This window comes from Grammomys surdaster, unplaced genomic scaffold (assembly GCF_004785775.1).
Source record: "Grammomys surdaster isolate TR1022 unplaced genomic scaffold, NIH_TR_1.0 188, whole genome shotgun sequence".
Classification (NCBI taxonomy): domain Eukaryota; kingdom Metazoa; phylum Chordata; class Mammalia; order Rodentia; family Muridae; genus Grammomys; species Grammomys surdaster.
The window spans coordinates 14977946-14991332 of record NW_021604633.1 but is presented as its reverse complement, the minus strand read 5'-3'; the positions used below and the strand labels follow the sequence as shown (position 1 = coordinate 14991332).

General features: G+C 43.2%; 1 protein-coding gene across 1 annotated transcript in view; it reads right to left on the bottom strand.

The window, feature by feature from the left end:
• Dock4 (dedicator of cytokinesis 4) overlaps positions 1 to 13387 on the bottom strand; it is a 411722-nt gene that overhangs the window by 15860 nt on the left and 382475 nt on the right. Inside the window, exons 41-43 of the mRNA XM_028768807.1 lie at positions 10936 to 11022; positions 2246 to 2422; positions 1521 to 1604 (exon numbers count right to left, since the gene is read on the bottom strand). Coding sequence (XP_028624640.1) covers positions 1521 to 1604; positions 2246 to 2422; positions 10936 to 11022 — 348 coding nt within the window. The remainder of the gene's footprint in view (positions 1 to 1520; positions 1605 to 2245; positions 2423 to 10935; positions 11023 to 13387) is intronic.

Below are 13387 nucleotides of genomic sequence, written 5' to 3'. Positions count from 1 at the left end.
CCAGCACTTGGGAGGCAGAGGCAGGTGGATTTCTGAGTTCAAGGCCAGCCTGGTCTACAGAGTGAGTTCCAGGACAGCCAGGGCTACACAGAAAAACCCTGTCTCGAAAAACCAAAAAAAAAAAAAAAAAAAGAAATGGGCCACTGAGCCACTGAGAAGACAATGTCCATGGGCCAAGTGGCTCTCTATAATTGAAGCAACTTCTGTAGGATTAGGCAGCTGAATATATCTATTGAAGATCTCTATATCAACCAGATAGAGGTCCAGGAAGGATGGTGACCTTTCCAGTCTAAGTCCTCATGGTCCCACAGAAATGATGTCACAGTTACATGACAGGCATTTATTTCAACTATAGCAGAGCCCTCACATTTCTTGGCCACTGACAGCCCTTTCCATAGGGTCCCATGAACAATCCTAGGCATAACATAGTAAAGTCTTTCTAATTTTATTTTCTTGAAAAGTATCTTAACTCTGAGCTGCTGTTTTAATTCTGGGGAAGGAACTTATTCGGACTAACCCCCCAAAAACATACTTGGAAGGAGACCACTTGTGAGAGTTGATAACCTGATTGCTGCTCAAAGAGTTGTTATGAAATCAACCAAGGTTAAGGTCTATGCAGTCCTGCATAATCACACTGGGAACTTGTCTTTTCTTGTAGGTCAAGGTTCTCCCCACCCCACAATAGTCCACTTGCCCTTATTATATAGCCCTGTCTCTCACCCTGTGTCATTATTTTGTGGATAATATCTATAGAGCATAAAAGGACTAAAACTCATCACAACCCCATTACCTTCCAGTCTAAAAAACCATGCTTTTTGATGAATTTCATATTATCAAGTGGGAAGAGATGCTTCTGCCCCAGTCTGTCGTACATACTTTGCTTTTCATCAGAGCAAAATTATTTCCCATTTGACCCAGATTGCCAAATCTTCTATATCAGAGTTTGCAAACCCTTTTCAGGCAACTATCAACAGGAGCATAGCCCAGCAACAGAACACTTACGATTCTTGTTCTCAGTTCTTGATGGCACCAAATAAAAATAAACTGCCTCTTTAAAACAGAAAATGAGGACTGTACCTAGTTTGTCCATATAATACATCCTCTAGGCTTTTCTGAAAACATAATACTGCCACAGAGCAAATTCTACTGATTGTCTGCACTTTCCTATGGTACTTATGCAACAATCATATTCATTCATGTTCTTATTCAGGATCTCGAGGTGGCCTGAATTTATTTGAGCATAAAATTTTAAGTGACAGATTAGCAACAGGTCTACAGAGCAAGTCTTAGGGAGGGACATTCAAAGAAACTACGTGAAATGTTACTTAATAGGGAGCGACTCGTTAAGTTTGCTCTTGGGTCCAAGTGGAAAGAAATTAGCCAGTTGGGTTATATTACAGGTGAATCTGTCGGCTTGATTGCCACTTCAGTTAGGCTGTTCATGCAAATGTCTGTAGGTGGGTATCTGGCAAGGATGCATAGAGTTAGGCAAGATAGAATGGTTGGTTTTGCAGTCCTACCTGCTCCAGCATCAGCTCACGTAACCGTGCAATCTTCTCCCCATCTTCAGGATGACTTAAAATATAGTCCTTGACAAAGAATGCCTAGGAAAAGAGGGGACAGTCAGACTATGCTGGGAGAGTTACCATGGAAGTTAAAGGCACACTTATTATTTTTCTAAGGTTTGGCATATGTAGAGTAATTGCGTAATTATGAAACATGTTTAGGGACAGATGGAATGATTCCTAACTGTGGGGAGCTGGTCATAGGCAAGATTCAGAAAGTCAGAGCATCTCTCGTAAAATAAAGAACAGATCAATAAACTATAGGCATTATATTCTAAAATAAATTTTCTTAAGATTCAATGGGGCTAAGAAGGTCTTCTGGCTTATTATAAAATATAGATGAAAATTCTACTGAAAGGATTACCAGTCAACCAACAAACACACAGAAGACTAAACCCACAAACTTCTTTGATCAGGCAAATCACCTTAGGTAGACATTTGTTAAATAGTCCTGATCTCCTGACTCCTACACAAACACACTCAAAGTATCTTATCATGAAGATAAAATCCACAGGCTGCATACATGGCTGGCTACACATTTGTCCTCTGTTATAACACTTCATTTGGGTGGACTGCAGCCATCTGTCACTGATAATGGGCCCATGTTTGCACAAAAAGATTCATAAAACCCAAAGGCATCTCCACTGACAAGTTCCTGTCCAGCAATCCTCAGTCCTCACCTCTTGATACCTGGAAACCCCACCATTCACTGCGGCATCTATGACTCCATTGAGGCACATGGTCAAGGGGTTGATATTCTGCATCTGTCTCGTCTGACATTGGCTGATTAGGGTCTTCAGCTGCTGGTTCTTATTTTCTAACACTTCGATGGCATTTTCCAGAGGACTCATTTCTACCTGAAAAGCAAATGAGTATAAATATCTACTGACTTTCATGTCATTCAAAGCCAAAGATGGAGAGGGGGGGGGGCAGGGAGGGAGGAGGAGGGAACAAGACAGACAAAGCAGATTATCCACCTTATGAATCATCTATGGTTCTTAGTGGCTCCCATCAGTATCTCTTCTGGGAGCCATCCCATAGCACAGGAAAGGATGTGAAAGTCAAGTTACCCATTCATCAGCAAGGTGTGAAAACAGCAGATAACTATATCCATTGGTGAGAGTGTGGTTTGGGTAACAAGGAACTGTCCACTCTATAACAGCAAAGCAATAAGCATCCCCTGTTTATGCTCTTTTGGGTGGACCCCGAATAATGACTGTGTCACTCCTCTAGCCACTTATTTGATACAAAGCAGCATGGGAAATATAGAGATACATTAGCAGATCTTCTGGTGTCAAAGAGCTTTCCCCCTCATTAGAGAGAGGGGACATATGCCCATACAGACCCCATATGCATTTATAACAGCACCATATGGTGGCACAGGATGGCACACAGTTGGGAGTTACAGAAAACAAGATAATCACATACATTCCAGGATCTATTTCTTGGTGCAGAGCCAAATAGAATCATAATGACTTACTGGGTTGGTACAGGGGACCTAATTGTGTGTGTGATCAAAGTGCTTTTTCCAATATTTCCATTATGCTGTTAATGGCACTGACATCCTCTCTGAAGAGAAGGTCTGCCAAGCTCTTAGTGATGAAAACGATTGGCTGACAGGAAGCACACTTACACACTTGTTCTTTCAGTTAGAGAAACAAATTAGAATAAAAGTCCACTCAGGGCAACCTAAAGAAACACTGAAAAATCATAGAGTGACTCAAGTGTGTGGGAATGTGTAAGGGTATTCTGGTTCATGTCTGGGCATGTGCCTAGAACCCTGAGACTCTACAGGAGAACCGGCAGGAGTTCGGAGTGCCCCAGAACCCAGGGTCCTGAAAAGCAGTCTAGTCTCCATAGAACTACATTGTTCAGTCACACAGGATAGGCCTCAGGCCCTAGGGATTTACATACTAATGAAGGCCAGAGGGCAGAGCAAACGAAGCATGCCTCCTCAGATCCTCCTCCATCCTCCCCCTTTCTCCCTCCCTATATAACTCAGGACTGCCCTGAGTTTTACGGGGCATACTTCCATATCCACCCACCATCCGCCATGACAATAAACCCTTTTGGAACCAAGGACTTCATTGGGGCCTGCCGCTGCCAAAGCCTCCAGGCCACTGGAACCTTAGACCACCAACTACATATGGGACCAGCGGCGGGTGGAAACCCACCGGGGCCATCACCTCTGTGGGCCCTTTGATCCCACACAAGTGTATGAAAATTAAGACTACATATTAACCAAGGATAATATCAAGGCAAGGGAAGCCGGAACACATGACAGAATAATTTCAATATGTGTAATCAGCAAAGAACCCCTTCACAGAATGTACAAGACTTTGAAACTAGTAAAAAAAGAAAAAAAAAAGCAAACAACATAGAAAAAAACTGGGCAAAAGACTGAAACAGCAGTTTTAGAGAGAAGTAAATGTAAATAACCAGTAAATTAAAAAAGTGCCCCCTACAGTGGCATTTTATACACATAAACACGGTAACAGACAGCAAATGAGAGTGTAACCTGTGAGCGCCAGAGCTCCCTTTCTGTTGTCGGAAGGGCAAACTGCCTCATTACCTTTAGAAAACAGTTGCAGTATCTATCACCTATCTACGTATGTAAATTATACATATTATCTAGAGCTTTATCTATCTCATGGTCCAAAAATCCTATTTGTAGGTGTACATCTGAAGAAAATGGAGCTGGACACATATGTACATGTGCAGCTGGAACCATGAACAAAAATGTTTGTAACTATTCCCCTAATCAGGAATAATATATAGTAATGGGAAGCTTTCTTGTCATAGTAAATTGGAAAAAAAAAACACCACAGATAACACTGAGCGAATGAAGCAAACCTTAACAGAGTGCACACAGTTAAGCAAAACTAAGTGGACTGTTCAGATAAGCATAAACGGAAAGCTAAGCTAGGAAGTGCATGCCACAAACATCAGGATACTTTGAGAGTAAAGGCAGGGAACTGTCACTGCAATTTGGAAGGGTACATAAGAAGCCCTCAATGATGCTCTAGGGGTGGTGGATATTTTAAACAAGTTGTGATATTAAACCTTTGTTTTGTACGTGCAAAAGCCAAAGCATAAAGGAAAGTCTGAGTCTAAACCACTGTAAGTTAACTATTGTCTTCAGAACCTAGGACAGAATGCTGGCTCCAGACAGTGGTTCTCAACCTTCCTAATGCTGTGACCTTTGAATGCAGCTCCTCCTGATGTGGTGACTGCCAACCATGATGTGGTGACCTTCATTGCTACTTCATAACTGTAATTTTGCTACTGTTATGAAACATAATATAAATATATGTGTTTTCTGATGGTCTTAGTCAACTCCCAAAGGGGTCATGACTGAAAAGTTGAGAATTGCTCCTTAGGGGCTGTGGATGGGGAAGAGCCGTGTTTGAAAGGACACAGACAGAAGGAAAGTCTTGAAGAGATCAATTACTCACCAGCTGCAAACAATCAGCCCTGTTACTATGTACTAAAAAAGGATTATGAAAACTTTTATGAGTTGTTTGTACTATATAATAAAATAAAAAAACAATTTTATAAACTCGAATACTAGTAATTCAAGAATTTTGTGAACATCACATAAGATATAAAGAACTTGTGTAGAATACATGAACTTCAGAGAATATTTCCAATATGTATTTGAGACAAAGTATAAATAATTCACAATGTTGGAGAAAACTGAACACAGGGAAGGAATTGACTATCCACAAAAGAACCAGAATGAGTAAATACACCGCCGCAAATCTTCACCAGCACTCAGTGAGTAACTGATACAGGCTGCCAAGTTTCCCTGTCAGGTCAGAAAGCAAAGAAGGTGTCTGCAAGGAAGAAACTAAGCAGCGGGCCCATGGTCCAGCCACTCCTCTTCCTGAGGAGGGGTCTTTGAGAAAGTGAGAAGGAAACAGGTGGCCAGGTCACTTCTCCCAGCTGACCAAACCTTCATGTAAATGCACTAAGAGTAACTGCCAGGAGGAAGACATCTAATCTCTGGAGCCCTTTAGTAGGAAGTTAGTAGCAGGGCTTCTTAAGTAGAGAAGCCCAGACTCTAACACAATGTCCCTGAGAGGTTTCCAGCTAACCCTCTGGAGGGTGACATGCAATGTCTCCTACTGTACATTTAAAACCGGGGAGCCTATGAACCCCATTATAGCTTTCATGTGTGATTCTAAATTGTTACCACTGGTGTGAGATAGAAAGATGGCAGGTGACGCTTCAATCTCGGACATGCGTCTTTGCCAGAGCATCTGGACCACATTAAATTATTAATAAAGCTTGATGCGAGGAGACAGGCATCAAGTCTTCTTGGCTCAAAGGTAACATCTCTATAGGTAAGCGAGGAGGATGCAAGAGGCAGCTGACCAGGAGGCCAAGTGCAATCACAAAGCAATTGAAAATAAATCATAAAATTAAGAGGAATAATTTAATAACAATAGCTGCCATGGAGTAACACAAAACAAACACACTTAAATCTATAATCTGGTAATAATAGTAAAACCTAAATCAAACAAATTCCAAGCAGCCTTCCTGTTACTCCCTCAGGGTGCTAGGACTAACTCATTTTGAAAAGAACATTTTATTTCCTTTCCTATATATCATAGTAATAAAATAGTTGATGATGGATAGTATTTTATAGAAATATTGCAATGAATAAGTAGAAATAAATGATAGAAAATCAAAATACATTTATTTAGTGTGTGTGTGTGTGTGTGTGCATGTGTGTGTGCATGTGTGTGTGCATGTTCGCATGCACAAATGCATGTCATGTTGTGCACCTGGAGGTCAGAGAACAACTTGAGAGAGTTGGTTCTTTCTTTCTAGCATGTGGGCCCTGGGGATTGAACTCAGGTTCTCAGGCTTAGTGGCAAGCACCGTTACTCACTTACCTATCTTATTGGCCCCCAAATGTCAGTATCTCAACCCCTAAAAGATCTGGGCAATGACAACCAATAACCGATTGTCAATTATTCTCAGTAACATCACAAGAAAAGAGGAGGAGAGAGAAGAAGAAAGCAAGAGAGAGGCATAAACTATGAAGTGTTCTTGCACAAACAAAACCTTTCTAAGCCTGGAGGCTTAACTATCAACTTTCAGGAAATATAGGCCACAGAGAAATATGTTATATGACTCCACTTGGATCAAGACTTAAGAAAATATTTCAAGGCAAACCACTGTGATTCTTTTACAAAAGAATTTAAAAAATGCAAGGGGCGGAAATCTGGACTAAAAGCCTTTAGGCGACTCTGCAAAGAACTGAAATGAACATCTAGAGTCAAAGGAAGATTGAAAAAGAAACTAGACTCTTGGTGAGGCATAAGGAAACACTAGAAGTTTTACAGTCACCACATTATTGTGATTTTTTTATAGATAATAATGATATAGTTGTTTATAAATACACACAATGAGTGTTACGGATGACACTGTATGAAGTCACAGTTGTTATAACATTATCTGGTGTGGTAAGTTGTTAGAAGTGCAGATAAAACAAAATGGGTTTCTTTCCTAGCTGCTGAACATGACAAATTAGGATTGCTATACATTTCCTGTATTGTTTTTGTGTGATACAACTAAGTTTCAAAGGGTAACTGGCTCCCAAGTCCTGAGAGTATGAAGCAGGGGTAGAGGCAGGAGGAGGCTTCTTACACAGGAGGAGGCTTCTTACACGGGCTAGACCAGAAGCCTAGGGCAGTAGTGAAGCACTAGATGGCGCTGTTAGCAGGGCTGGAGGAGACTCAGAGATTCTGGATAGGGAGATACATATATTTTTGTTGAGTTTGTTCTTTGACAATTTTATACATATATAATGTATATCTTGATGACTACAAACAGAAGCCTTTTTAATCCCCCTCACACCTCTATCATTCCATCCTGCCTTTGAGTACCCTGCCCATCACAGTTTTTCTTTCTTGTTGGTTATTTATTATTGATTATTATTATTATTATTATCCTCTGAGTTTAACTAGGATCATCTGAGTAACCATGGGTTTTGAGTCACATCTACTGGGCCTAGTAAAGCTCCTCAGTGGGCACTCAAATGAAGAATGACTATCCCTTCCCTAGAATCCATTACTAGTTTAGCAGGGTGGGGTAGGGCTCCATAAACCCATGCCTGAATTATAGCTGAATGCTGACAGACCCAGTCTTGTGTACATTCATTACAGGAAGCCACAGTTCACAAGTGTGCCAGGCCTAGCAGACAGCAGCATTCCTCAGCCCTTCTCCTTATCTTACATTCCTCTGCAACTTTCCTTGAGCCGTAGTGGGGGTAGTATCAATGTCCTGTTTAGGGCTGAGAGTCCAACTGTTACAGTCAGTACCTTGCACAGCCCTAGGTTTCTGCATTCGCCAGTTTATTACAGTCAAGTTTCTATGACTATGGTTGGAAGTAGCACTTTTATACATGGATATAACCACAGATATTTAGAAGGCAGCTTGGTAACATGACAGTTTAGCTAAACAGGAATAAGTTCAGCTCTAAGGCCCAAAACCTCTCCAGGCATGTACTGGGAAGGGGCGGGTATACTGCATTGGATATGACTTCCCCCTTGTGGAGAGGGCATCAAATCCACAATGAGATTCCATCTCACCAGAATCAGAACAGCTTTGATAAAGAACAAACTCTTGTTAGGGTGTGGGGAAAGAGGAATCCTGACTTGCTGTTGGTGAGCATAAACTGACACAGCCACTATGAAAATCAGTATGGAGGTTTCTTAAAAAAACCTAGAGACAGAACTGCCATATGACCCACTACTGACCAAATACCCAATGAACGCTACATCTTACTTCACAAATACTTGGTCAACCATGTTCACTGCTGCTCTGTTCACAATAGCTAAGAAGTGGGATCAGCCTTGATGGCCATCCACTGAGGAGTGGATAGTGAAAATGTGTCCACATACACAGTGTATGTCATCCACCTGTAGAGAAATGTACATTTAGGAAGTCTGCAGGCGAATGGATGGAACTAGGGAAAAATTATACCGAGGCTCAGAAAGATAAACACTGCATGCTGTCTCTCATGTGTAGTCTAGCTTCAAACCTTCAGATCTGTGTGATTAACCTGGAGTACCTGCAGAAGCAATGAAATAAGATAAGAGCTATTGGGTGGAGAAATGCCTTAAGGGAGTAGGGAAAGCAACACAGAGATATGACTATACAGAGGGGGGATTGGGAAGGTGGAAAGTTTAAGCAAGGATAGGTGTGGATGGACAGAGGAGAGAGGGAAGAGGAAGGTTAACCAACCAACACGAAGATGTATGGAAGAGCTATACTGCCATTCATAGACACACAGTACTTTTTAGGCCAATGTAAAACAGAAGTTAAAGAAGAGTTCTAAGAGCTCTATCCCAAATATTTGGCTAGTGCTGCTGCCACATGTTGAGTCACCAAACAAACCCCTGTCGAATTGTTGGTCAAAGAAGCTCTGCAGGCCTGTGAAACAATACAGCTTTTCTTCCTTCTTCTTGGTTGGCCACCAGAACTAGCTGATAAGATCCCACTGCTAAAGACACCACACAAGATGTAAGGAGTAGAGAAATCGAGTTAGAACTAAGCTGCCTGCTTCCTCCCTGTAGGCTGGTGATCCTCGTGCTGGAAGGTGTTCGACGCGCCGCTGGGGAAAAGGGATCAACGGGCTTCCTTAATCATGAACTCTACGATCAAATGAATTCTGAAGCCATACATTCGCTTGCAGTTTCTAGTATCGCAGATAAGAAATTTCAATTCATTTCCCCTATATTTATTGAGTACCTTCTATGTTCTTGAAGTCCCTATACAGCAAGAACCAAGCCAGTGAGCTAACAACTCTGATGGATCATGGATCGTTCCAGGTAGCAGGAACAAGAGAATCACACGGAGGCTGCTGAGAGTGGGCTGCACGCAGGGAACGCAGGAGCCCAGTTTGACTTGTTATGTTGGAACGTAAGATTACATATTCTAAGAAAGTAGGCAGCTGATGTTTGAAAGGCTGTGTTTAGTTATTTCTCCCTTTATCATTGTCAGCATGCTATTTTGCATGAGTGGTGTGTGTGTGTGTGTGTGTGTGTGTGTGTGTGTGTGTGTGTTGTTTCCTGGGCTAGGTCCATTGGTGAATCTTCATAGGGTTTAACATTCTGGGTTGTATGGATCTGAAAAGGCTCTCTGAATCATTAATGCAGTGTGGGTGACTAAGAACACTGCCGTGGGTTGAGCTTTTGCCATTCTGTAGGATGCATAATAATAAAATTTTCTGAGCAGTGTGTGTGGCAGCCTCCCCTCTTCTATGAAAGGCACTAAGGTATGCTATACCAGCAATCAACATTGGCAGCCCCCTGACTCAGACTGCACAAAGATATAACTGGACTAACATAGTTTTACGATTTGGGTTTAGCTCCTTAGGGAGCCACATTAATATTTTGGCATTGTAAAATGAAAAATTCATTCAACCCTTAGCATTGAACCTGATAAGCTGGTCTTAAATTCCGAGAGACTTTTGTAGGAGAAGCCATTCTGGAAAAATATTTTTGGGGAGAGCTTCTTTTATTTGTTTATCAACAAAGTAAGGTATTGTTTGCATGATAGATTTACAACTAATGTCTTATATTTCAGAGTATTAGGTCAATCCAAGGGCCAGGCTCAGAGCCATAGTGGATGTGGAAAAGGAGAAGGTAAAGATCCTGGGAGGCTGGGATACTATGGCCATCATACTGAAATGCAGTAGAGGCAGACACCAGGGTGTAGTACCAGCCTTGTGGCAGTCAGCTACACTCTCCCATTTCTCTTAATTTGGGATGGAAGCTGCATTGGTGCCTGGCAATCAGAGAATTCTTGAGAGTTGAGGTTATCGGATTCTATAATAGTCTCTTTACCTGAAGCTCCATCCGGGCCCGCTCAGCTTCTTTCACTGTCCCTCTCACTGCAGATCAAAACAGCACTCCAGGTTTTACATAAGCTTTCTATGAAAGGGTTTCATGTTCGCTTCATTTTGCCAACATGAAAACTATGGCTCAAAGAGCTGGTTTTTGGGGATACCCACATCATAACTCTGACATGATGATTGTACAAGAAAACAGGCTGTCCTCTTGGCTTTGGACTGCCACATGGTAAGCAATGAAGATCACAGATCCAGCACAGTTAGGAGAGTTGGCATGCTGGCTGTCACTCCAAACTCCAACATGTTGTTGTCACGCGCTGGAACCAGAATTGCTTTAAAGAAGTTTTCTGTTTGGCTGAAGGAGGACATCACCATTTACCTTTAATCAATACCTTAGGTAATACATCAGAACTGTGAGGGAACCCAGGAGATGAAAGAGCACAAGCAAGTAGTAGTGGGCTCAGTGACCAGGGTCGGAATGATTGTTGGGAAGATGCTACTTACCACTTCACGCTTTTCCACTTCAAACCAGCGGGAGATGCCAGGTAAGCTCTGCACCAAGTACAGTGACGTTCTCTCCACCCAGAGACTCTGCAGAACAACACAAGGTCAGTTTCTACATCGTCCTTCTCTCTAGGCCCTGAGTGGTGACAAATCTGAGCAGGTCCTGCTTACTTCCCGCAGCCTCACTTCAGTCTTCCTGGAACACTTGTGAAACAATCCAGTTAGTAATTCTGCACACTGCCTAAACCTTTTTTTTCTAAGAAGAGCAAACGAGCACCGGCTTCAGAAAGCAAGGGCCAGAATATGACAGCAAGCTTTCCACTGTGTCTCCAAAATGGGACTTTAACCCCTTTATTCACTGAGGTTCAGCCATTTTCATTTAGAAGGGGCAATAGTATGAGTTATCAAGATAAGATTAGAGTATCAGTAACTTAAAGGAAGAGAGGACTTTAGAAATACATGGCTTGAACCTTCTGTTTTAAGGTGAAGACTTCAAGTTTTAGAAGGACTCTTGACTCCCTCAAAGCCACATTCTAATTACCAGAAGGGTTGGCACTGACGCCCACACCGAGAGCCTCATTTCCTCTCCATCCTCGTATGTACAGAGCCACACTTGTGGTGGTGAGCAGAACTGCTTTAACTCAGAGGCACCTGTGTGCTTTGAGTCAGACTCTGTCTAACTAGGAACCAGCTCCTTTGGTGTGGGGTGGTGGGCTGTGAGAAGCAGCTGGGTGCCTGGTCGAGCATAGGCCTCGAAACTGGGACCATTATCTGACAGCAGTTGTTCGGCTCTGCTCCTGGGCCCTGGTTCTTTTCATTTAGCTTCAGCCCTCTACAGCCCCTCCCACAGAGAGGTCTTTGCCCATCTGTCACGAGGAACAGTGCCTCAGGCTCTCCCATATGTAGATGAGGTATCTCCAAGCTCTCAGACCAAGCCAATAGGTGTTAACTGCTGCCAGACCCTAACCCACCCTGAAACTGTATATAAGGGCTCTATTCAGGAGAAGTAAAGGTGTACAAGAATCATCCTGGTGTTGCAAGAGCTGTAACACTTGGGAAGAGATCTGCTCTCCTGGAACCTGCCTGGGACACCAAGCTGCCTCCTTGCCAGCTAGCCGGCTTCTTATCTGCCCAGCCAGGACCAGCTCAGTGAAGAGACAGGTGCAGCACCTGGGAGTGACCGGGTGGCAACAGCGGAGACACAAGCAGAGACAGCAGTGGAGGCAATTTCCCCTCCCTGCTTGTACTCTGTCCCTTTGGCCTGGACTCCCTGCCCCCCTCACTCCCCCCCTCACTCCCCCCCACCCCCCCCACTCCCCTCCCCCCAAACCGAGCTGGAGATCATTGTGGGATGCCCTCTAGAACAAGGGACCCACACTTTGGGACACATGAAACACAGCTGCTTTTGGCATGAGCCCCTGCCCTATTCATGACAAGACTCTTCCTTTATTAACCAGATTTGGCATTTATATTTTATCATTGTTATTTAGTGTGTCAACAACAGTAACAGGAACTTGACAACATTCCTGGAATTGGACCATTTACTCAGGCTACAGAGGGGTTAAAAAGAGGTTGACTTTCCACCAGGCAAGAGCTCCTGAGATGACTGCAGAATGGTAAGAGCTTGGGGGATTCCGACAATGACAGGGAGGCAAACAGACAAGAGCTCAGAAGGATGAAAGAGATGCTCACGGTGTGCATAGGATGCAGGTACTCACGCCACTGTGGGGAACCAGGATGGCAGCTGAACCAGACAAGTGAGATGGATTTCACAGAGTGAAGAGTTCACCGGGAGAGAGTGGGAGCAGCTGTGCAGGCAGGAGGCTGCCCACACAGACTTAGAGCTGCTCGTGAGAGGCTATGACAACCAATAGAGACTGTGGGCGCTCGCTGCTGGAGCCAAGAGGGAGGGTGGGTAGGTGGACCAAGAGGTGGGGAGGGGATGACGGAGCACAGTTTGGAGCCAGATTCTAGGGAAAAGGAGCCTAATTTAACTTTACCCACCCCAGTAAGGTAAATTGCTGGACAGGAGAAAATATGGTACAGTAGAAAAAGCAAAAGAAAGGAAAGTGGAAGACAAAGGTTCCAGTACTAAGGCTAAAGGTCATGGGCATGTGACTCTGAGGAGGCCAACTGTATGACTTTAGTGAGTCCATGACTGAGGACCAGAAGCCATTGCAAGTAGAAAGGACTGTATGCAACCAATCAGATCTTTAGTTGGCCTGGGAGGAGGAAAAGAGAATTAGAAACATGCAGAGAGGACTAGAAAATGATTGTGGTTCTTTTCAGTAATAGCTCAGTGTTGTTTTCCAATGGTCTCTTTAGTGTTCAATCTATAGGGAGAAGGAAGACCCAGAGAAGAGGCCAGTGTGGCAGGCTGCTGGGACAGTTGGTATGTTCTAGTCTTTTTTTTTTTTTAAACACACACACACACACACACACACACACACAC